Genomic DNA, 24,790 nt, shown 5'->3' on the forward strand with positions numbered 1-24,790 from the left:
CTGGGAGTGTAAAAAATCAACCAGGACTGAAGCTTAGCAAGGCAAACAAGATGTCCTTCCAACAGCACACAGCCCCTGTGTGGCAGGAGGGCGTGTAGGGGTGTCTGTGGTGCCACCTGCTCACAGGATGCCTCCAGCACCTGTCCCTCAGCTGGGCACCAGAGAAAGGCATTGAGGGACAGACTGGAAAGGGATGGGGGAGACATTTTTGCAGCCGTGGGACCAGGCATCCCATATCACCCCCAGAGTTTGCAGGAAGTCTCAGTGTTGCCTGTTTTTTCCCCCATCAGCCTGTGGTGCAGGTGGGTGGCAGAGCTGTGTGTGCATGCAGAGCATGTTGGTCACAGGGGCAGAGGTACTATATGAGGGTGATGGAGTCTGGCTCTCTCCTCTCTCAGCACTGTGGGCATGAGCTTTCCAGAAAACTTTTTTTTTTCTGCAAAGGAACAACAGCCAGAGGAATTTTGCAGGGCTGGCCTGGGACCCTCTGGTTCCCCCAAGACCAGATGTGGGGGACCATTTGGAGCTCTGAAGCAGCAACTGTAGAAACACTTCCGCAGCCTTGGGGGAGATGTTTCATTGGAAACTACTATCCTGGCACGGGAGAAAGCCTGTGGTAAGGATTCAGTGGTGTCCTGTTAACCCTGAGCACAACTGCCAGACTGAGCATTGCTTTCCCTTTCACATCCCTGCAATAGGGCTGGTTTTCCCTCTCCGCTGCCACAGCACTGACAGCATTACTGAAATTCCAGCTGCTTTCAGGGATATCTAAAAGATGTTCTGGCTCATCCCATTTGGCACTGCTGTTGTGTCCATGCAGGGTCCTTTGTGACACAATGAACCTACTGATGGGCAACAGGTTTGAGCCAGTTTTGGATCTGCTTCCTCTGGGCACCAAGCAAGCTCTCTGAGTACAATGTTCCCTAGATCCATTTTGTTTACTTTTTGTATGGAGCAGCCCTGAGGCAAACCCCTAAAAAAAAGGAGCTTTCTCTTGCCCTGGGGCCACACACAGCTTTACCTCCCAGGTGCCCATTGGAAGTGTGCTGGAGCCAGCAAAGTGATCTGTCTCTCACTTTGGGAAGGGACATTGCAGCCCAGAGACCCTTGGACTCTCTTAAACTGCCCAGTCATGTCAACCTAAAATTTCTTTTTGCTTAAAAACAGCAGGAAACATTGGACCAAGAGAGGAGAGTGTTTCACAGCCAGCCTGGTTACCCCAAGCCTTCAGGAGCTGCTGGGACACCTTCATTCTGGAGAACAGTCACCTCTATGGGCAGGAGGACACAGGATCCACCTGCCATGGATAGGGATCTCCATTAACACAGGATGGGAAAACATTCTCAGTGGGGAAATTGAGGCAGCTTGGTACTCCGGCTGGTTTGTTAATTGTCTGAACTCTCTGAAGGGGCCAAATTCTCTCCTGGCACCTGGCAGGTTACACCTTTGTCCTAAACATGGTCCTAAAACACACATGGAACCTAATAAGTATAAACCCCTGCATCACGTGGTACTAGGATTTTACCTTGACTGCTGTGAGATATCACCACATTTTATAGGTTTACCTGCATGCACACCATGGACATGGTTCTCAGTAATTTATAAAAGGTGGAAAACAGCTGCCACAGCTCTAGCAAGTGCTGTAGCTTTCTTGCTGCTCAGATAGCTCAGGCATGGGAAATGCAAACTCCTAAGTCCTGCATCAGCTCCTATCTCATATGCAGGCTGCAAATTGCGTGCCTTCCTCTTCAGGATAACCACAGACTGCTTTCTGCAAAAAAAAATACTTTGCTGCAGCTGCCTCCTTCAGTAAGCACATGAAATTTTCAATGTCCCAGGGGATCATCTGTGAAACTGGGTAACAAAGAAGACCATGCAATTGCCTTTAAACAGAAGAAGCATGCATGGCACTTCTTGGTGGGAAAAGATTTTGAGCAGAGGCAGTGTTTCTGTACATTACACTTGTCACAATGCAGTAACAAAGACACCCATCCAATACATTTTAATAAGTTATTGCAGAACAGTTGCCACACAGAACAGAGGTCTCAGTGTTTCCTTTAAATTTCACTCTGAAATATTGCTACATTAAAAATTATTGGAAATCCCAGGTCTTTCAACCACTAGTAAACTAATCACCGAGTCCATTGCACAGCTGAAGAGGGGCCTGTTAGGAAACCCAGATGAAATAGGCAACTTCGTCCAGGTCAACAGGATAGTCGGTGAGCAGCACTGGGGTCTTCTCAATGTCTCTTGCAAAATTCAGAACATTATCCTGGTTTATATCTTTTTTGTAGAGGGCCCATGTGGACCATATGGGGTATCGGAAGGCGTTCTCAGCAGGGATCTTGGAGGGCTTGTTGAAGTACCTGCGCACCATGTACTTGTGGATGGAGGTGATGTCGGAGCCCACGCAGACGCGGTAGCTGAGCTCGGGGAAGGGCTGCTGGCCCGGCGGGGGCTTGTAGGGCGAGTCCTTGTAGCGGGCCTGGAAGAAGAGGGCGCGCTGGGTGGCGTTGAAGCCCAGGTGGAAGGGCACGGAGTCGTTGATCTTGATGGCCGCCGCCTTGGAGGAGAGCCAGTAGCGCTCGAGGATGCCGCCAAAGCTGTCGCGGAAGGAGTAGACGTCGCTGGTCACGTAGGGCACGGGCTCCTGGTAGCCGGCCAGGCGGATGGGCCAGTGCTGGATGCTCATCTCTGAGCCCCCGTACCAGTGGGCGTCCTCCCAGAACATGGTGTGCTCCACGGCCGGGCCGGCCGCCAGCTCCTCCCAGCGCACGCGGTAGCACATCACCGTGTCCTTGGGCTTCACCGTCTGGATGAAGAAGTTGAGCGGGCCGCGGCTGGAGCGCGAGCAGCTCAGGATCTCGCCCTCCTTGGAGCACGACTCCAGGTCCAGGCTGCCCGAGCGGAAGGCCAGCCGGAACACCACCTCCCCGTGCTGGTTGCGGATGACGAAGCCATCCGCCCGCAGGTCCATCAGCTCCGTCTTGAGCCGCTCCGCCTTCCTCAGGGACACCGTGTAGTAGCACCAGGCCACCACGGCAGCAATGAACAGCATGAGGCCCAGCAAGATGGCGCCCAGCATGGGCCTCAGCTCCTTGGAGGGCTTCAGTGGTGCTACATTTTCAGTCAAGTGCCCTTCTTTGGCATCCTCCTTTGGGAATTTTCCATGTTTTCCTGCACGGTGGGTAATCCGAGTGTCCATTATTCCTTTGCAGCCTCAACACCTGGTTAGCAACTTTGCTGCTGAATTCTTTTACTCCAGCTGGTGAAGACAAAATCCAAGATCCTCATGAAGCTATTCACAATGTCCTTTCCAAAGCTTGGTTGCTCACACCTGCAATGGTTTTTCATAAAACAGAGGGTTATAAACACCAAAAATACCCAATTAAATCCCGCTGAGGGCTGCAGCTCCTCTGCTCTGCCCGCAGCCCAGTCTCCCTGCCCTCTGGCTCTGGCTCACTTCGCTCTGCAATGGCAGTCTGCTCGCTGGCAGCTGTGTTGAGCTTTTTTGGAGCCTGTCTGTGCCAGGATTCCTATGACCCTCTCTTGGCTGCAGCCTCACTCTCTCCCACAGAGCAAGGATGAAGGGATGAAAGTCAGGCTAGAGCCTGGAGGAGAAGGAGGCCAGGGGAAGGGGCTGGTGGCTGAGCATACAAGCTGGACATCACAGGCTGATCTGTGTTTACATTAATTATGATCCCTGCTGGATTTCCTCTCCTGCCCACAACCTCCCTGCATTAAACACAGGCAGAGAAATGCTGTGCTGAAGGTTCCAGCCTCCACCTGCTGCTCTTCACCACACTCCCAGGGATGCGGCTGGCAAAAGATGTTTTATCTCCCTGCACTTTGCTCCTTCCCTGAACTGCATGGGGATATGGGGGTGTGGGGATGTGCTTCTCTTTCCCTTCCACTGCCTGCCCTGCTACCTATTCCAAAGCCATCACGCCAGGAAAGCCCCTCTGTTCCTTGCAGAGGAAAAATTGAATCTTCCACTACATCTCTGTCTCTGTTTTTTTATTATCATTCAGTTCTCCTAATTTATTACAACTCAGTAGCTCCTGGGCTTATGCCAGGAAAGATGCTATACTGCAGTGGGGCTGGAAGATGTTTTGGTACAGATTATGAGGATAGGTGTATTAAACTGAAGTTGTTCTAAGACCAGGATTACATCAAAACCTTGTTTTGCTGAGAAATGTACAGAAGGGACATGTTGCAGCTGCATCAAGCATCACCAAGCCAGCTAATGCAGCACAGCTGAGTGTCCACTGCCAACAAAACACAGGCAGGAGAATCTGAGGCTGGTGGCTCAAGGCAATGCATTCTATGCAACCAGGTTTGTGTCTCCCCTGGCCCCTTCCTGGGGTCTGTGTGATCTGACAGGATGAGAACTAGCAGGAGCAGCCTATATGGAGAGAGGGAAAAGGAGCCAGCTTGCTCATCTGATCTGTGCCCAGCAATAAATGGCTGGGTGTATTTACCCGTGTCGCTATGACATCGGTATCTAAATATACAGATAGATAAGCCACCCAGGGAGCCATTAAAAATGCCAGAGGTCACCGCATTTTGGATCGATCACAGCAGATCCCAAACCAGCCAAATTAACTGCCTGGTTAGTTTTAGAAGTGCATGCTTGGGATGAGTGAGACTTAGCCGAGAAAAAGAGCTGGAATGGATAAAAGTGTTCTCAGGCAAGCCCTGGCCAGGGTAGGAGGGTAAGAAAAGGAAGGTTATTGCTGCCCCAAAGAGATGGTGGTGCAGGACATGGGTGGTTTTGGGGAGCAGGTTGGATTACACATGCTCGGGGCACTCTGCCAGCCCCAAAGTGCTCAGGCCTGGCAGCCTCCCAGTGCTGGCCTGGCTCCTGACACGGCTCTGAGTGGTTTCCAGTGAAACCCTTGTGTTTTTGCAAAACAACATTTTCACTTTGAAGGTGTTACTGTGTGCTGGGTCAGTCCTCAGTTGCTGCCTTCAGAGTTTTCTTCCTCTTCTTCCTTCCTCCTTTCACCATCCCAGCCAGCCTGGAGACAGGACTTTCGTTTAAGAGAAGTTGCACCACTTCCAGGGTGAAAAAATAAGGAATCAAAAGAGAAGGTTTTCTTCTTTCTTTTTTCTTCTTTCCTTTTTCTTCTGCCTTTTTTCCTTTTTCTCTTTTTTCTTTCTTTTTTTTAATATTAAGCAACACATTAAAAACCCCAGAACATATGGACATCATGACTCAAAAATCTGTCCAAGAATAAGGGATGTGAGAGGAGTTTCCAAGCTTTCTATGCAGTGATTTCACTCCGAGAGAGTTGCTTTAAATCCCTTTATTTCCCCAGGAGCAGAAGATCGGGGCAGAAAAATCGTATGCAAGTAAGCTGGAACTACTGAGCCAAGCCATCCTGTCCAGGGTTTTTTTGTTTTCCTCACTCCAATGATGTTATGGGATGCCATGTAAACACCCCAGCCCTTCCCCTCACAGAGAAGAGGTGAGATGAGAGTGGTCAGTGGGGAGAGCAGGCAGTGGCACTTCTGGAGGCACCACAGGATGAAATTGGGATTCCTAGCATAGATAAAATAGGTAAAAGAGTTTCTGAAGCTGCACTCCCATCCCATGTCTTCAGAAAGCATTAAACATCTGCTGGCCTAGCTGTCAGCCTGAGTGGTGCCAAGTGGTGATGAGAAGGACTTTTGCTAAGGGGTGCACAGAGGTTACCAGAGCCCAGATCCAGCCCTATCCTTGCTCCATCCATGGGTTTATGGCATCACAGAGACCCTTTCCTGTTTATGTTTAACTGGTCCTTGCAGAGCCTCTCTGCTCTGGTGAGTGCTGTATTAACCCCCACAGAGTGCAAGTGCTCCCAAGCCAGGCTGAGCTGAATTCTCCCACAGTTCCCTAGAAGCCAGATGTCCTCTGGATACCAGCACTGTTGTGTTATATTTGGGCTGCTTTATCAGGTGCTAATCAGGTGTGGATCTGGGCCTGTCTGTCACCCAGGCTGAAAGAAGCCAGGATTCCTCAAGGATCTTAGCAGCACTTAGCAAGCACAGATTAAACATTGACATAACTGTGATAAGCCGAAAACGAGCCGGGACTTTAGACCCTCTTACAGCTAAACGGGAGCTTCAAGGGTTTCAAGTGACGAAACACAAATCAGCCAGCTCGAAGGGCAGCCTCACACCTAGACCCCTAAGTCCCTCAGAGTCTCCTTCCCCCAGACCAAATTTTCCCCAGAACCTCCCCCAGTCTCTTGGCACCTGTGTCACAGAGTTTGTCAGGCCTCTATTCAGGTTACAGCTATGTGATTCCTGAATCCTCAGATTTTCAGCATTCTAAGACTCTGAAGCTGCCTCAGTTGGTGCTAAGAGCACCAAGGTCGTGGTTTTGATCCCTGTCTGGGCCTTTCACTTTAGAACTGGACTAAAGGATGATCCCTGTGGGTCCCCTCCAACTCGGAATGTTCTGTGATTCTGCATATGTTTACCTTCCTGGTGGTTCAGGGAGAGCATCACTCTTTAAAGAGCCCATCAGGAAACAATTCTTCCTTTAAACACAACGGCAGTTTTCTATATTGGAGTTCCTTTTACAGGTTATCAAACACTTAGTCACTGTCAGGTGCTTTTAGGGAGATTATACAACATGTCCTAGCAGAAAGAGCCATAGGTAGCTAAACATAATAAGCCATAAACAAATGACTGGCCTGTCAAATGCTGCAAGAACTGATTAATCATTTACCAAGCCCTTTGAGACTGTTTAAAATGGACCTTTTTAGCAGAAAAGTCATGCAAAGTAGAAAGCAGTTCCCATTAACTCTCATTTCTTGTGGCAGCTTGACAAATTTGGGTGGTGTATGCGGGATTTATTGACAATACAGGGACCCAGGGGAGGTTTGCTCACCATTTTTTTCTGTGCATATAGATGGTGTGAGAAAAGAGGTATCTGCTGCCTCTGCAGCTGAGGAGGGAGAGCCAAGGTTGTTGCATGAGCTGCCACAGATTAGCTACAAGCCCGACAAGGCTTAACACAAGGTGGAAGTGGCTGGGGAGTGGCTGCAGAGGGTGAAGTGACATTGCTCTGCAGTCCATGTGCTGCAGGTAGGGACAACAAAATCTCTGCTAGCAGCACATGGCACTTAGAGAACACCTGCAGCAGCACGAGGAGGTGGAGAGAAAGGGCACAGAGTCCTCAGAGTGGTGCAGGATCCTGCTCCACCTGGAAATACACTCATTTGTGTCCTGAAGCAGGGAGGATACCACCCCTCACCCCAGGTCTGGGCTTTTAGAAATGCCTGATAGCTCCAGTGATGGATGGGGATGACTGGCCTCACTGCTTCAGCCCTTGGCCATGGGGAACTCACCCAGCTTCCTGGGCTGGAGCAGCAGCTTGGTTCATATTAATCCCATGCCAGACACAGAGTGGGTCCAGCTGGGAGGCCTGTGGCTGTACCCTGCACATGGAGAGACCTTCACCAGCTCACACCACCAGACAACTCCAAGCAGGCCTACCTCTGGAAACCATCCTGATTTGGGGACTCTGCCCTGCTCCCGATGGTTCCTGATGCCTGGAGAGTTTTTACCTCACCTCAGCGTGAAGGTGGCTGCACAGACACTGCTGGTTTCTGCCTGTACAGAGTGCTGCTGCAAAGCTGATTATCCTGTGCAAGCCCGGCAGTGTCATAAGCCCCCTGGAACCTTGCAAAGCCAGCTCAGGTCTAGAGCAGTAATATTACCTGAGGTTTTTCCTAATCCAGAGGATTCCAGTCCCTCAGTACTGGGGGAAAAAGGCAGAGTTTACTGCACAGATCTTTCAATCCTAATTGCTATAGGAACAGGAACTGGAAGATCCATTCCTGTCTTCTTGTTCAAACTCCTCCTCCAAAGCCGACAGAAAAAAAGACTTGCGAAATCAACTTTTTTCACTGTTTCAGATCTCTCTCTGACTCCTCAAGATGCACACAGTGTCCATGCACTGCTCCAGGCAGCCAGTAGTGGCCACAGCATCCCACTGCAATCTGGGAGCTGCTCTGCTCATGTCCTTGGGAAAGAGCTCCATCTGCCGAGCCAGTGGCCTAGGCTGAAACCCACGGACCATTGCCAGACTTGTCCCAGGGCTGTGGGGTGACTGATCATCAGGCATCTCCTGGGTAGCACCGAGCTCATCAGACCCTATTTACCAGGATCAGTGCTCATGAGGGGCTCCAGGGGGATTTTGAGGTGCCTTCCCCTCAAACAAACCAAACAAGGAGGGATAAGCAAAGCACAGGTGGGGGAGAAAAGGTCCTTGTGTGCCACAGCTGCAACCATGTGAGCAGTCTGTGGGGGACTGTGGAAATACAGGGAAACTGGGGGGAAAAAGGGTGCTGTCATCTCAGTCTGCTTTGAGTGAAGTCAGTAGGCTGAGCTGTGCCAGGTGAAGGAATGAGACAGATAGTCACCAGTCTCACAGGTAGTCACCAGTCTCAGCTGGGCTTTCTCCCACTTAGACCCAGGCTCAGCTGGCAGCTCCTCTGAGAGATGAAGCTCCTGGGAGCTGCCTGCAATAGCAAAGAGATAAAGAGGCTCAATTCTTGATGGCTTTTCTTGGAGGGGAAATGCTCTTGCTTGCTATTTTCTTGTGGCAATGAGTGAGACCTATCATGAGGGCAGGACCAGGTGGGTCCTTGAGGGATGCTGCAGGCTCTGCATGGTTAAGCCAAGTGAGGCATCCTGGGCAGTGCTCCTCATGGCTGCACCTGTGGGACTTCTTGTGGCCCTAATACACCCAGAGTGGGATGTGAGGCTCTCACACAGGCTGAGTGCATCTGCTCTGGGCTCCCCACGGACTCAGGCTGCTGCTTACATGGGAGCAGGTCTGCAAGGACTCATCTAAACTCAGGCATCTCTGGTGCCGTTGCTTTGTCCCAGACCAGCTCCACTTCCCAGCCATGGGAGTATTTTGGCATGTAAAAATTTATTTTTCCTTCTGCATACCTCCTTGGAGATGCAGGATCTTTTCTATACTGATTTTCCTAAACATCTGATGCCATTTGATCTCTGTGATCAAAGGTTCCAGTGCAGAGAAAACCTGTCAAAGGCCAGAGAGCTGAAAAGAAAACCAATGAGCATTCCCACCTTGCCCAAAGTATGTTACCTTTGAAGAGAGGAGGATTTCACCTCTAAAATACTGAAAAAACTCCCCAGAACCCCACTGGTCCTCACTCCACAGATACAGTGTGAATTTTGCCATTTCTTTTCTGGGATAACACTAAGGGTAGAGAATTGAGCTCAGATTTTAAGCCCTTCCTGATGTCACAAAACACGGTGCCGGCTACAAGGCTGGGGTGAAAATGTAACAGGCTGTGCTGTCCCTGAGCATCCCACAGGTTTAGGGCTAGCAAAATATTTGTCTGCACTTCCTCTGCCAGCTGTTGTGTGCTGGAAAGCAGTGCCTGTGCCACACCAGACCGGGCCTGGTGTGTGGTGAGTGACCCCTGTGTGTGAAGGTGTGGTGGCCAGCACCACACCACAATCTGGAGATGAGGTTTCACTTGATTGTTACTTCACTCTGATTAAATTCACCATGAGCTGCAACATGATGAGAAAAAGCAACGCACCCATCAAACTGATGATGGAGAAAAGAACAAGGCTTCTCCATGGGACTTGGGCTGGCAAGGAGTGATTGATGTGGAAATTACGTGACCGAGGGTCAGCAATTACAGGACTCTCCTGCTCCACATGGGAGAGGCCACAGCTGGAAAACAGCTTGCTCTCTCCTAGGGACATCCCAGGAAAAGCTGTGAAAACAATTTGAAGGAAGCCTCTGTATGCAGGAGGCTATGCCATTCCCTGAGGAAGCCAATGTAGCGGAGAAGAACAGGCTCTAAGGCTACAGAGCAATTTTATATGCAAGTACTTTCTTGCACATATAAGAAATCAAAGTGGTGTCTTGAAACCCTAAAAATCTCAGTGCCTAATGTTCAACTGATTCTTTTTGTCTGTGCTAACCGACCACTTTTCTCCAGGGGTTAAATATGGCATTGATTTCTGGTGTGGGCTCTCCTCAGTCTGGTGCCAAGGAAATGCAGTGAAGAATGTTTGCATTTTCAGTCCCAGTCAAGTAGTGGAGAATTTAACATCTGCATTTTTTAAAATTAAAAATGCCTGTAATTTACCACAATTTCACCTGTTCCTGTGGGGGGAAAACCCACAGTAATCACAAAGAAACCAGCTGGTCTTTTTGTTATGCACAGTGATACAGTCAGACAAGACCAACCTCACCAGGGCAAGAAATTACCCCAGCCTTCCCCTTTGTTTGGTTGTAGAATATCCTTTACTATATCCACATCTCGTTTGCAGCCAGGTTACCCCTCTGATAGTGGGAAAGCTGGGAGCCATCATCCCAGGGCTGCACAAAGAGGGAGCACCTCTGCACCATTGCATGGCCCTGACGTGGGACCATGCCCTTTTATTTGACAGCTTGGCCACTAAAGGAAGCAACTCCCAGCCCTCCAGCTCACTCCTGGTCTCATGGGCAGGGCTGTGAGGTGTGACATTGGTGCCATTCAGGACTTGACCCCCAAAAGTGAAAGGACCCACCATTTTTTAGGTGTTTTTGTGCAAAAGGCTTAACGGTTTATTAAAGTGAGAATGACCTCAGCAACCATATGAGACAGACAAGAGCTGAGGAGATGTGGCTGAATGGGAATATCTTGCTAGCAAAATTGTAACTCTCACTTGTCCTGCCACTGTTCACCTGTCAGCCTTTGCTGGTTTTCCTTTAGGAGGAATGTGAGGTTTCCTCCCCATGCAGAGCCCAAAGTGATGCATGAAAAGCCAAATTCAACCTGAGCAGCCCTCAGGATGATGATCAGGGCAAACCCACAGCAGGAGCCTACTCCCCCATCCAGGAACTCAACTCCCCCTTCCATCACTCTCTGGCTCTAGGACAACCACAGCTGGTTTGTGAGGCTTTATCTCTGCCCCGAGCTATAACGCTGCCTAAAATCCTCTTGGCAGGAATAATTCTCTCTAAAGAGAAAACGACTCTGTGACAGCACGGCCAAGTGCAGGGTTTCAGCAGACACAACCCATGCCCCTCTGAGCACTCCTGCTGAACTTTGCTTATTTTGGCGGGGCAGCCCTGCATCCCCCTCCACTCCCAGCCCTGGCAAGGGCAGCGGGCCAGCCTGCTTAGCATGCTCTGTCGCTGCTGGGAGCAATCACTGCTGTTAAGCAGCCGAGCCCAGCAGCCACGAGCATCTCGGTCCAGCGTCCCCCCCATCCTGGCTCGTCATATGATTTCTCCTAAGGGACAGCTGCTGAGCAGGACTGTGTCTCCAAGCTGATCCTTTGCTGATAAGCCAGCTGCCAAGCCTCCACTGCTGAGACAAAAGAGTTTTTCTCTTCCCAGCAGGGTTTTTCTGCTGTGAATGACTGAGAAAGGGGTGAAAGTGAGCTGCCTGGCACTCCTCGTGGGCGAGAGGCTTTGGGGGCTCCTTGTTCCCCGCAGTGCTGGCAGATCATGGAGCTTTTCAGGCTGAGCCTGGGCTGCATTTGCCTCCTTCCTTGGCTTGAGGGTAAGTTTCTCCTCTTTTGGGGTAGCTGTAAAGTGGGAAGAGAACTGCTTCCCGGGTTTTAACCTGCCTCCCTGCTGAACTGTTGCTTGGGCTGCAAAGCTCAAGAACCCACCAGCTGTAGAGCAAGTGCCGACAGGCACATTTCAGGGCAGCATTTAAAACGGGATTAAACACAGGGCTACAGAAGAGTGAGGGACAGGCTGGCAAAGTGCTGGGATGGCTGGGCCAGGGACACTGTGGCATGATGCCCGCAGCTTTTATAAGGTGCTTTTAAGCTGCTAAGTGTAGTGGATGAATAAACCTGCTCAGGGAGGGAGGCAGGCACTGAGTGACCTCCTAAGTGCTAATGTTTGTCCAGCTCACAGCTGCTCCTTCCCAGCAGAGGTGAGTGAGCTCAGAGCATGTTAGCAGCATGGGAGAGGGTAGTGGGAAGTGCAGAAGTATTAGTCCTGCTCCTGTGGTGGTCAGCTCGGAGTGGGATATGCTGGGAAGCTGCAGAGTCAGCTCACCTCCACAGAGCAAACTTGGTAGCAGCTCATGATATTCAGATGCCTTCTGGGGTTGCTCCAATCCTGTATCCTGCCCATGCACAGGAGTATTTCAAACCCAAGCAGCCCTGTTTTGACCTGCATGGGTAGGTGCAAAAAGCAGAAGTCCCTGCTGAGCATCATCCCAGAGATCTGGAGCAGTGTTACCCAGGAACAGTTTCCCAGGAGTGATGCTACCATGGTCTCATCAATCCCATCATGATACCAGGAGGAATCAATTTTCTTTAAAAATGGGAAAAGTCCCTGAGCTAATAAGCCTTTTTATTTTGCTGCTATGACTTGAGATGTCAGGTTGAAAGTGACTCATTGATACAAGCCACTGAAGTTCTTTCAGTCCCTGAAGCAGCAAGGAGAACAGCCCTGAAGTTTTACAGGTTACATGCTCAGAGCTGTTCAAAATCCTCCAACCAGAGGACTACAACTACTTGGGCTGCCCAGCTGGGATGTTTACTCCTTAAAGATAAACCTCGGGCTGTCACCTCTGACCAGCTACTTTCCACTCCTCGCTGCAGAAGTGAGTGTTCCCTGGGATGCTTTGAGAAGTTACCCCTCAGCTTGCTCTGCAGCTGGGTAATAGGAGAGGTTTGTGCTCCTACAGGTTTGACTTCTGCTCCATCTACTGCTGTTTTCTACACACCAAAAGTTGCCAATTAAAGTGAACTGAATCTCTCACTTTGTAAAGCCCCAGGCTGAGGCTACGTGTCTGTAGTGGTAAGGGGTGATGATGCACATGCATCTTTTAAAAGTTAGAGGAGATTTGGTTAGGACCTGGAGATTATACCATGATGGCATGCAAAGCGAGCAGAACAGCCTTCAGGGTGTTGCTCTTCCTTTGCTTCTAAGGTAGGATCTTGTCTGGTGTTAGAATAAAGTGATTTTTTACTGCTGCCATACAATTCAATCCACGTGGTTTTGTTCTATTAGTGAAGTATGGAGGATCACAGGGTATTTGATTTCCTTTTTAGTGTAATGCTTTTGGTGCAAATATGATCAGCCATTGCATTTCAGCCAGACCAGTAATAAAAGAATAAAACCACCACTGTTCTGCAGAAAGGAATTAATCTTCTGGCAATGCCCAAAGAAGCTCAAATCACAGAGCACAAACATGTTCATGCTTGGGGCTGAAATCCCCTTGTGGCAGCTTTCCCCCCCTGTCCCCTCCTGCCTGGGGCTGCTGAATTTTAAGGCTGCTGTCAGGACAGAGATGTTTGCTCTCAACAGACCTCTGAGGGGTTGGTTTCCTGCTGAAAACTGCAAATCCTGGAATTTCCTAAGCTAGTTCTGACAGTTGTTTCTTTGGAAAGTACTGCAAGCAGAGAGGAGGCAAAAATTAGTTAGATGTAGTCAGAAAAAAATTCACTGAAAGAGTGATTGGGCAATGGAATGGGCTGCCCAGGAAGGTGGTGGAGTCACCATCCCTGGAGGTGTTTAAAAATTAAAGACTGGATGTGGCACTCAGTGCCATGGTTTAGTTGATGAGGAACTGTTAGGTTAGTTCACAGGTTGGACTTGATGATCCCAAAGGCCTTTTCCAACCTAGTTCACTCTGTAAAAAGCTTTGTTAAAAAGCCAGACCTAATGGTGACCCCGTGAGGTGCAATGGGCAGTGGGAAGTCAGGCACCAGCAGGATCTATGCCTACATGTACAGAAAGGAAAATGCTGAAATAATTTAGCACTGACTCTGACCCCCACGCACTGGGTGTGAGGCTGTGGTGGCTGTGTTTGGCATCTTGGCCTGATCCCATATCTTGGGAGCCACTCTCCTCCTCCTCAAGGCCATGGTAGTGCTGGCCCTGACCCCTGATGCCCTGACCTCAAAAGGCAGCCCTAAGCATTTTGCACTGAAGAGGCAGAAAGGGCAAGCTTGTACAGTACTTCTGCTCCTCCATTAACTTTTCCAGCCTCCAACTATTTATTACTTGGAGGATTTCCTGACTGTGATGCATTTAACTCTTCAGTAGCTACCAGACCTTCTCCCTTGGCTTGTGCAGGTTCTCCCCAGCAGCAACACACAATGCCTGGATGCAGAACCACTTCCTGCACTCTGTGAGCCTTCCCTTGGCACCCCTTGTTTCATCCAGGATGAGACCTTGACCAGTCAGCCCTCTCCATCTCCTCCAGATCTCTCTGGATTTTGTAGGAACCCATCATATCCCCACCCCAGGGACTGGTTTTCCCCACTTGCATCAGCTTTGTGGTAATTTCACCAACCTCCCCTGCTTCCTATAATTGATAGATTTTTTTTCCATGTCAAAACCTTCCTTCTTTTCCTATGGCTGCATTGCTTCCTTGGAGGCCTTCACTGAGCTACTTGGTAAAAAGTGGACCTTGCAGTAATGTGGAAAGATATGAAGCTCTGTTGGTCAACCAAAATCAAGATATTCTTAAGAATGCAGCAGTGGTTAGAAAAAATATGGGCCAAGCCACCCCAAAAAATTTGCAAATGTCTTTGATCAAGACATCACAGGCAATGCTTAGAAAAGCAGAAACTTTCCCAGTCACACTGGGGTTACTGGTAACCAGGGCTTTCTCAGTGGCATTACCTTAATTAGGAACGTTGCATGGATTTTGCCTCTAATCCTACATGGAACAGCATGTCCCAAGGGGGCTCATGCTGCAGAAAAGCAGGGGCCTGTATTTGCTTGCTTTTCTATCTTGTAACCAGACAGAGTGTCAGTATCACAGGACAAATGAGCTGGCATCAAGAGCCTTGCTAGAAATTGTTTATTTTGTTCCTAAAAATATGAAGAGGCCAAAGTGTTCAAGTATGAGCAGCCCAAAGCAGGCATCTACTTGGACTCTGTGGGTAAGGCTGGCATTTTCCAGAGACTGAGTCCCATCCTCAGGGAGTACACTGGTTGCTCCAGGTTAAAATTCTTAAAATGTTAGAGCTCATGGCCCCATTTGTCAGACCAGTGGGCAGCGGGACTTGGGATGTAGTTTTGTCTCCTGAGTAAAGATTCTTGGTGCCTGATGTGTATCTCAAAGTAAACACCAGGTTAACTGTGGGTCTACCCCCTATGGCCATTGTGACTGCAATGTTTGCTGCCTCTGTGCAGGTAACAAACATGGGGATTGTTCAGAGGGAAACATAAAACATCAGGGATCCCACAGAGAGCAAAACACTGGGTCAAACAGCAGCACTCCAGCACTCTTCAAAGTGTAATGAAAATACCCAAAACTTTCAAATGGAGAGTCACTGCCAAGAAAGGAAAAGAAAATAAAGCAAAGATTTTGGCATGCTTAATAATAAAACCTGTAATAAAACATATGAGAATAAGACCTGGATGACCAGCCTAGAGAGAGAATACAACAAATGCCAGCAGAAATTTTCAAACATTATCTGAAGCAGGAGGTTGGTGGGGGGTCAGGAGGTCAGTAAATAACTGGCACAAATGCAAGAAGGGCAACCAAAAGTGGGGCAGTGCAGAAAGGCTGAATGGATTACTGGCTGTAGTGCTCCCTTCAGACATGGTCAGGGAGGTTGTGGCAGTCACTCTCTGCAGTTTGAAGTGTTATCAAACAGAATTGGCAACAGAGGAAGTTTAAGGAGGAAAGCAAAAGGAAAAAAAAAAAAGATAAATAATCTGTGGCAAAGGACCAGCCCAAATGTCTTTTGAGTTACAGAAAACTAAAGATGACATTAAAAAACTTCTAAGGAGTGTATTAAATTCTTATTTAAGGCAACCTTGACACCAAAGGGCTGTATTACAGCAATAATTCCCCTCTTAAGAGGGATCCTTGCACAGCCTAGGGAGACACAGGTCCTTAGGCTCCAGGTTTCAGCACCGGGCAAGTCAGTGGAAGAAAAGAAGAGTATTTACAGACATATAAACATAAGAAAAGTCAATTCAGCTTTTGCAATGGGAATGCCTGACACCCATGATGGCATCAGTAAGAATTTAAATGTGCTGAGCAGATCAAGGTCTTGTGCCAGTGTTTGCAAAAGGCTTTTGATAAGGATTTTCCACCAAGACCCTTAAGAAACTACATTCTCATGCAGTAGGAGACAGATCTAGCCCACAGGCTGGAACAAAGGTGTGGAATAAATTGACAATGATCACAGCAGTGATAGTATCAGAAGGTGCTCAGAAAGATCAGAAGGGATGAATAATGAAGTAATCAAGCTTGCTGATGCCACAAAGTAATTAAGAAAAACCAAAACTTAAATTGACTTTGTGAAACTGCAGAAGGAGCTCTGATGCTGATGGAGCAACAAAATTATCTTCTTCTTTGAACTTCAGAGCTGAAAAATGTACTGGGCAAAACCATTTTACCCATAAATACTTAGTGATACTCTGTGAGTTAGTTCATACAGAGCACTGGAATGGCTGCCCAGAGAGGTTGTGGAATCTCCCTATCTGGAGATCTGCAAACCCCACGTGGATATGTCCCTGTGTCACTTGCTCCAGGTGATCCTGTGTTGGCTGGATTGGAATGCATGATCTCCAGTGGTCCCTTCCAACCCCAACAAATCTGTGATTCTGTGATTTTTGGAAGGAGGCACTGGCATCTTGTTGTCTTGAGTGAGATATTTACATGTCTGATTCTTACCCTCTTCCTCTGTTAGCAGATGTTAATGGCCCAGCACTGCAGACAGGATCCTGGGCTCAGCAGATGTTTTATCTGATCCAGCACAGTTGTTATATTCCCTGTTACATTGTAATGCATGTCTCAAATTATGACTTTGGAAATGGGTTTCTCACAGCTGAGCTGAAGCAAAGATATGAGAATCATGAATTCCACATCCTAGGGAAAAATGGCAAGGGTGGGGTGGGGCTGGGGGGATTGTATTAATCTATTTCAATTTTCTAAAGTTTACAGGAGATTACTTATGAGTCATTTCTTCTGCCTTTAGAGGCTGGCAGAAACTCAATTCCAAAATGCATTAAATATCTTACTTCCCGCCAGCCCTCAGTAAGGGTTAAAGAGAACAGGACTCACAAGTTGCCCACAGATAGCCCAGAAATTTAATTACCATTTAGACACATTGGCTGGCAGGAGTTTTCTGCATTGGTGGCTGTCACAGGTCCATGCAGGTCAGTATCTCAGCACAGACACATTGATCTGACAATCTCAGAGCTGGTGAAGAAGCACTGTGGTTTCTGGCTCCTCTCCTCAGGCATTCAGGCTGAGCAGAAAGCCCTGAGCTCTTTCTTATTTAACAGCCCCAAGGCATTATTAATGTAGCAGAACCCTTGAATTTCCTGAGAGAAAAACATGAGAGCTCCTTTAAACCATTGTTTACACTGTTGTCATTGTGTACCAGCTTCTGTTTATACTATCACTACTCTTTTCAGGTATTGAGCCAAATACTTGTATTGGCTCAGTATTGTTTTTTTTTTTTGTTTTTGGTCTTTTTTTTTTTTAATTTGGGAGGGGAAATTCTGCAGAAATAGTTTAGATAAAAATCAGTGCTCTTGCCTAACATCACTTTTCAGTGTCCTCTTACTCTTTATGCTCAGTACTATATGCCAATGGGGCTTTTATAATTCTGTCTCCTAGGGAAAAGAGAGGAAAAAAGGTCACTGTAAAAGCTGGGACTTGCAATGTGTTGCTATTAAAAGATTTCTCAGAATGTCCAGCTATTTGAAACTTCTATTTCTATCCATCTATCTTAGGCATAAAATATACAGCAGAAAGTTGACCTGCAACAGTGGTGGATGGTTTAGCACTTAACGTTTTGCTCAGGATGTTCACAGGCCACACCTGATGCAGCTATACTGAAAACAGTGGCAATCCTTCAGCTAATGTGATATCTGTCCTAAATCATCTGAGATGTTGGGATCTGCTGCTCTAAAAAGCAAGAAGCAATTACAGAAATTGCTTCAAATTGTGTGTTTCTTATGGGACAGCTGCAATGTCTCCCTCTTACAAAAGGATTTTTAAAAGTGGTACTTTTGTTCCTGAGGTGCACAGACCAGGAACAGGTGTGCTAAATCCAAGATAATTTCAATACTTACATGAGCTGCCTCAGTCAAGTACTTACTTCTGGTGGGATATGGTTTTATCCCTGCACTGCTTTAATACCTCCAGAAGCCACTTAATAGACAGTGTAGCCCAAGGTGGTCTAGTTGGCCCAGATAAAGCACAATGGGGATTTCAACTGCTCTTTGGTAAGAAAGATTTGACCTGGATAGGGGCAAAAATCCCTCAAACTATCTAATTCATTTGGAGGGAAGGGTAGGATGACTACCTAGTTAAAACAATTTAAGTACTGAATTAAATACATATAGATATCTATATAGGCAGATATTTGATGTAATCATTCCAGTTGGAAGGATGTTTTTCCTAATTAGTTACATAACTGCTGTTTTCCTGTAGCATTGCTCATGGCTATTTGCACGCTCCTTTTTTTTCAAAGAAATGTCATTCCAGGAAATTAGGAAGCTGTGGGAACAATTTATCTGGGCATGCCCATCCAGGAAAGGACTGGTGGGTTACATCTCACCTCCCCCAGGGTGTTTACAAAGACGTGTGTTAGTGCACAGCACTAAACCCTGCTCTGGTTGTACCGCAGTAGCAGAGGGACGAGGCTTCCTCATAAGGAACACCCGGCTGGAAAAGTGCATCCGAGCCTCCCACGAGACCAACAGCGTCAGCCTGGCCAGCTGCAAGGAGCACTCCCAGCAGCAGCAGTGGGGCTGGGACCCCGACACGGGCACTCTCGTCAGCCTGCACACCGGGCGCTGCCTGGCGGCACGCGGGATGCGCCAGCACGCCCTGGTCAAGCTGGAGCCCTGTGGAGACCGGGAACGCCAGGCATGGACCTGCAGCAAGAAGGGACACTTGACTCTGCAGAGCTTGGGCTTCCACCTTGGCACCAAGGAGGGAGGCCACAAGGTCTTTGTCTCGAGGGAGAAGGACAAGTTCAGCAGGTGGAAGACGCTGGCAGATGGAACCATCTGTGCAGCAGCTCAGAGGCCCAGCAAACCAACACAACCAGCTCTAGACACACGTGTGTGGATCTATGAAAGTAAGATGAGGTAGATTTAGTGTCGGATAACATCTAACTTTCACGTCATCCAAGCCATCTAACACCAGGCTTGCACATGCCATTCTAACTCATGTCCACGTCGGCCCCACCCGGAGAAACACCAAATGGCTCCAGCTCAAGCCCACTACCTGGTACCACAGGTTTCCAGTAGTGGCTGTTCAGTGTTTTCCAGAAGCATGTAAAACCTTGCATAATCAGGTCTCCAAAACCCAGCTGTATTTCTGAAGAAGTATTTTGGTAGAATACTTCTGCATTGGTGCCCACAGCTAAGAATAGTGGAAATTGCTTAGGCCTCCCAAGCACATAACACACAAGGAAGTCTCCCAAAGTCTGGCACTTTAGACTTTGAAAGAGCATTTGGTACTTTGGGATGTCTTTTTTGGTAAAACAACTAGAGGCAGCTGAAAACTTCTTTTAAACTTACATATATTATTGAGAATACAATTACACATATTATTTCTTTATCAGAAATTATTGCTTCAGTTTCTGAAATTAAAGTTCTCTTCTGTGAGACCCCAACAGTGCACATTTCAAAAAATGAAACCTAGCTCTAACCTTCATTCCATGTTCTCATTATCCTCAGTGAATCTTGCTGCTGGTGCCCAGTGTAGTCATAAAGACACTGGTGAACACAGCAAGTAGTAGGAGGGAGCTTAAATGTTGCCCTCCTTTTGCATTAGGAAATCCTAGAAGATGACATCAAAAATTATTAAAAATGGGGCTTATATTAACCATTTATGGCCTTGACCTTTGCTGAAGAGAATCTAAACTCTGCTTTCACAAGTGTTCACTAGCCTTTGTCTTAGATTGGACACAGAAAGGGCAAAACCCCTGGTCTTGTCACAATTTTAGGAGTTTGACATAAGACTATCAGGCATGGTCATTTTACCAAGATGTGGCTGTGATCGTTTGTTGCATACCCAGTGAAGCCCACTGCTGACCACTGACAGTTCATGGTCTAGTCTGTTTCCCACTTTCATTTAAGTCCTTTCTGCAAATAAAGGTGGTTTTTGGTACTTTTCTTGTAAAGTTGTGTGCAGAACTGAGACCTGAAAATCACATTCAATTCCTCCTCTCCTTTCTTCCACTCCAGAGACCCAAAAAGAGCTGGTGTTTGTAATGATTTTTATGTGTTTGTCCAAATGGAGATGGGTGATGAAGTTCCCAACATTCCTCAGGGAAAATGATTTCCCTGACAGGAGGCTATTCCTTACCTTAAGGCTGATGGACCCATGAGATTTTGAGTTCTGCAGAAATGAGTAAAGAGAAAATGTGAGGTATCTGATTGCCATAAGCAGATGGATTACAAGTATAATCTTTTGACACAGAGACAGTGTATCTAATTTGAAATAAAAAGACATACATCAGCTGCTTTGGCTGCCATGTGTAGAGAAGGTGGCCTTTTTCCCCTCAAGGTTTTTAATTAGCCAACTAGAAGGTCAACATATAATCACAATAGTTACAAGTGTTAGCGTTCGTTTAACATTAAGTTAAATATGGACCATACAAATTAGATACCATAATAGGCTAGTTAAATATAGGCTAGGAAATGCGTGGAACATTTAAGATATGGGAAAAAGGCATGTGAAAAGAGCGTTTTCATTCCCCAAGGCAATGCTCCTGGCAGCCCAGGGCTGCCTTGGAGCCAGGATCCCTAAATAAGGCTGTGAGGGTAAACACAGGGCAGCTTTTGAATCAGGCCGTGCCACTCGGTGTCTCACACAAAGTCATAATTTTCCTATGAATCCCATGGTTCAGTCTACTGGAGAGAACATCTGACTACTCAGTAACACATCAATGTCCAATGTATTTGTTCAGCCATTTCTATCTAACTCCTGATCATCAACAGACAGCTTATACTTGGGTGGGTTATCTGCTCAATAAATGACACCTGTGTAGCTGTGGTGTGGGTGCTCATGCCACAGGATGGGAGGGGGTTTGGATAGGCAGCAGGGAGCCCTGAAGTCACAGTTTTCTTGGTCTTGGCATGTGCCTGATTGCAACAGAGAGGTGAATTGCTGACACCAGACTTCACACAAGCTCCCCTCCAGCAGCAGTTGTTTGCCCACACACCCTACTCTGCAGCATGACTGGAGGGCTAAGGGAGGTATTGAGCCTTGCAAGAGGTATGGCCTACTTACCACCCTCTGGATCCCATTTTTATATCTGCAGTGTTGTTAATAGCTGTGATTCTTCCTCTTGCCTCTTCCTCTTCATTTTGGGTATTCAGCCCAAGAGGTATGGCCTACTTACCACCCTCTGGATCCCATTTTTATATCTGCAGTGTTGTTAATAGCTGTGATTCTTCCTCTTGCCTCTTCCTCACACATCATCCTCTAACAGCTGGTGTTGCACTCATATTCTTAAAACCCATGACCACATCTACCACCAGAAAACAACCTCTGCTGTGGTTGTTGATTCCATCTTGAGAGGTTCATTTCACCTTTAAAATCTGTGACAGCTGAAAGCCCCTGATGCACAGGAGGAGGTGATTGCACCACATCCTTCTCGCCCTGCAGGACAGAGAACCAAACCAGCAGGGCTTCATTCCTTTTCCTTGCTGGGCAATGAGCATATCCAGGATCCTGTACAAAAAGTAAATGATAATCACACAGATCTTTGCTTTATTTCCTTCCAAGCTAAAACCATCGATTCATCAAAGATTGATGCTGTGGACAGAGAGTCTTCTGTGAGCTCAACTGACCCTCCTCTGGCTAACAAGTTCAACAGCACGGTGTCACCTGCAAAGACCAAACAGGCACAGCTCCCAGCAAATGAGGGTGAGCACTTTTCTGAATGCATAAGTAAGAACAGCAGGAAGGAAATTGTGGGCAGCACTCTGAGGTTACTCAGCTATTTTCAGTGGTGTTAGAGTTCCTGAGAATTTCTGAAGAACTTCCACGTGTACCACTGAGTGCTTTCACCCAACATGCTGAGGAGTTTCCCTTGGCAAGCAGTTCAGCAATACAGGCTTAACCTGGAGCCACCAACTGTTTTAGGAGCAAAAATTATCTGTGGCTGGGGAACACCAAGTGACAATAAAGTTTCCTTTACCTTTTTGGGTCCCAAACAAAAGGGATTTGTGGTTACAGTGAAGCCTTATGAGGAATCTGGACCCCTGGTCCAACTGGAAACTGCTAATCAGAGTCTTTCTGCTTCTTCCTCTAGATCCATCCCACAACCACTCCAAGAAACATGGAAATCGGGGGAAAAACACTGGGGCCAGGCTTGCAGGTAGGTCCAGGGATCAGCCAGAGGAGGAAGGGACCAGCTAGCTGAAGGTTCGTCAGTGCCCCTCTCCTTCCCGTTGTGACAGAGATACATTTCCCTGGGGTACTGCTGAGGATGCTCAATAGGGAATAAGGGCACAAAATTAACTGTCAGAAAGACTCTTTTTAAATCTCCACAGGCCTGTGATTTAAAAAAAAAAATAGTAACAACATGAAAATCAGACAGCTGCTAACACTACTGCTTTCCCCCAGACCTTCTTATTTTGTATCAGAAAGATGCAGAGTGGAAAAGCATGAGGTATTTTCTTCATAGCAAGAAAGAAAAACTTTTGTAGCCACTTTCAATAGAAGGATGCTGTGCAGTGTAAAAGCAGCTGTAAGATGTCAATCATGTAGACAAAGCACTTTTCCTGTAATCTGGCATTTTTCAGGGACATTACAGGTGATTTTTTGTGGCAGTCATGGCTATTGCATAAGAACAGGGATATGTACAGCAAACACGTGATGCTTTCTCTAATACCCTTTCAGGCACGAACTGGAAGACAGCCATGCTGGTCCTCAGCCCCTTGGCATTCATACTGGGATTGATAATACTGACACTCAATGTTCACTACAACAAGTAAGTGAGAGTCACCTTCATTTGCCATGAACAGCATCTTAAAGAAAAACTCCAACATCTCAAAACAAAAGCCTTGGTCTTGGCACCCCTCCCCATTCCACACCTGATGTCGCTGGCTCTCAGCAGGTGGGTCTGGTCACAGATGTGTCACTCTTGGGGATTTCTCCTCTCTGCCACCCAGTTTATCCATCCCACTCACCGACCCACCCAAATGCAGCACTAGTGTTGGCTCCTCCTCCCCTACACATCTTGTGCCATGACTGAAAGAAGTGGCATTACAGTTGCTGACGTGGAGAAGCAACCAAGTGACAGGGAGGTGCAGTTACTGTCTTCTCTCTTCTCTCAGGAAGAAGAAAATCCTCTCTGCTCTGAAGAGCTCTCCAGCCAACAGCAGCAGAGGTGATCTCCGGGAGCCGGCGCCCTTGCGAAGGGGCCCCCAGCCACACCTTCCCCCCTCCCGCTCCCCTTCCCTCAGGCGTGGAGAGATCCTCATCGAGTGGAAAGACGGGACTGTCACTCCTCTTTTTGACAACATCAACTACCAAGTGGACTAGCTCCAAAACGACAGAGCTTTTGCTCCGTCCCGTGTCACTGTTCCCACCAGGAAGACTGCCACCACAGCTGATCTCCCCACCCTCGCTGTTTTGACAGGAAACACAGTTTGGGGTTTTTTTCTAAACACTTGAGTACAATCTTCTTGCACAAGACAAGGTTGAAGCAACCAGGGTAGATTGTTTGGTTTGTACAGGCACATGCTGCTTAGCGATTTTAGAGCTGCTTTAACCTATAACAAACCCCAGGTTTCCCTAAATGAAGCTGGGACTTCTGCCAGCTGCAACTGCCCATTGAACCAAAATTAGAGCATTTTAATTAAAGTAAATTTTCATATACTGAGCATATGAAAAAGTGAATCTTTAGTCCTGATGAGCCTTAAATTCTTTCTAAGATAAAACTAGCTGCCACTAGACACAGAAGGCCATCAGTTACATTGTCAGTGTGAGAATGTAATTAACAAGCACTGCCTTCTATAAAATCCCTTCTGGGTATATGCCAAAATATTCATCCCCACTAAATTGTCAATTAAGTATCAGCAAGTCATTTTCCTAACTTAAAATGTAGCACTCCACTCTCCTCTCTGCATCACTGCAGGAGCCCTGCTGAGAGAGTATGTGTCTCTCTAAACTTTTCCGTATTTAGGATGTACTAAACCTTATTATAGCACACATCCTCTTTCATTATATAGACTGGCAAGAAATGTTGGTCATGCTTGTTGGGGATATTGCATATAGAGCCACTTTATTCCAGCTTCAGTCTCTGATTTCCTATAATCATACAGAATAGTAAATTAATAGATACATTGCTCCACCAGAGCAGTAATACAGTTGTTTTTCTTTTAGATAGGAGTAAGACATTGTTTTCAGCCTTTACACTTCTTGTTTGAGCAAAATTACACACTAATTTTGCAACTATCACACTCAATCCTGACCTTTTCTCAGTGAAATCTGCAATGTCTTAGTGCTTTCCTAATATTAATGAATGTATACTTTCTTTCTCTCTGATTCTGAGATGATGTAATCATGGCTGTAAGTCAAGAGTTATGTGGAGAAAGAAACAATAACACCAGGAAATGTCAAGTATGAGCTGTGTCAGTGCATTTGTTCAGCAGAGCAAGGGAAACCATATCCTCACGTCTCTTACTTGAGCAACGCCTTTCACTTGACCTAAATTAAGTTGTTCTGCTATTTCAGTGTAGCATGGATTTCTCTTGAGTTTGGTTTTATTTAACCTACAGCACAAGTAAGGTCTCTCCAGGGAATTTAAAATCTCTGGGGTTTTTTTATCATTTTAAAATCTCTGG

The 24,790-nt window shown here is 47.1% G+C and overlaps 1 protein-coding gene across 2 annotated transcripts; it reads left to right on the forward strand.

The window, feature by feature from the left end:
• The first annotated feature begins 11,192 nt into the window (after positions 1-11,192).
• LOC120500080 lies at positions 11,193-24,569 on the forward strand. Of its 2 annotated transcripts, none has more exons than XM_039704484.1 (6): positions 11,193-11,537; positions 18,610-19,062; positions 21,723-21,863; positions 22,252-22,317; positions 22,842-22,932; positions 23,279-24,569. In XM_039704484.1, exons 1-6 carry the CDS (start codon positions 11,483-11,485, stop codon positions 23,484-23,486), a joined length of 1,014 nt encoding a protein of 337 aa, XP_039560418.1. In that variant the 5' UTR covers positions 11,193-11,482; the 3' UTR covers positions 23,487-24,569. The 2 variants fall into 2 exon arrangements, with proteins under 2 accessions (XP_039560418.1, XP_039560417.1); XM_039704483.1 differs by having other exon boundaries at positions 11,195-11,537; positions 18,607-19,062.
• The last annotated feature ends 221 nt before the right edge of the window (positions 24,570-24,790 follow it).

The sequence above is a fragment of the Passer montanus genome, unplaced genomic scaffold, assembly GCF_014805655.1.
Source record: "Passer montanus isolate IOZ18808 unplaced genomic scaffold, ASM1480565v1 scaffold176, whole genome shotgun sequence".
NCBI classification, from domain to species: domain Eukaryota; kingdom Metazoa; phylum Chordata; class Aves; order Passeriformes; family Passeridae; genus Passer; species Passer montanus.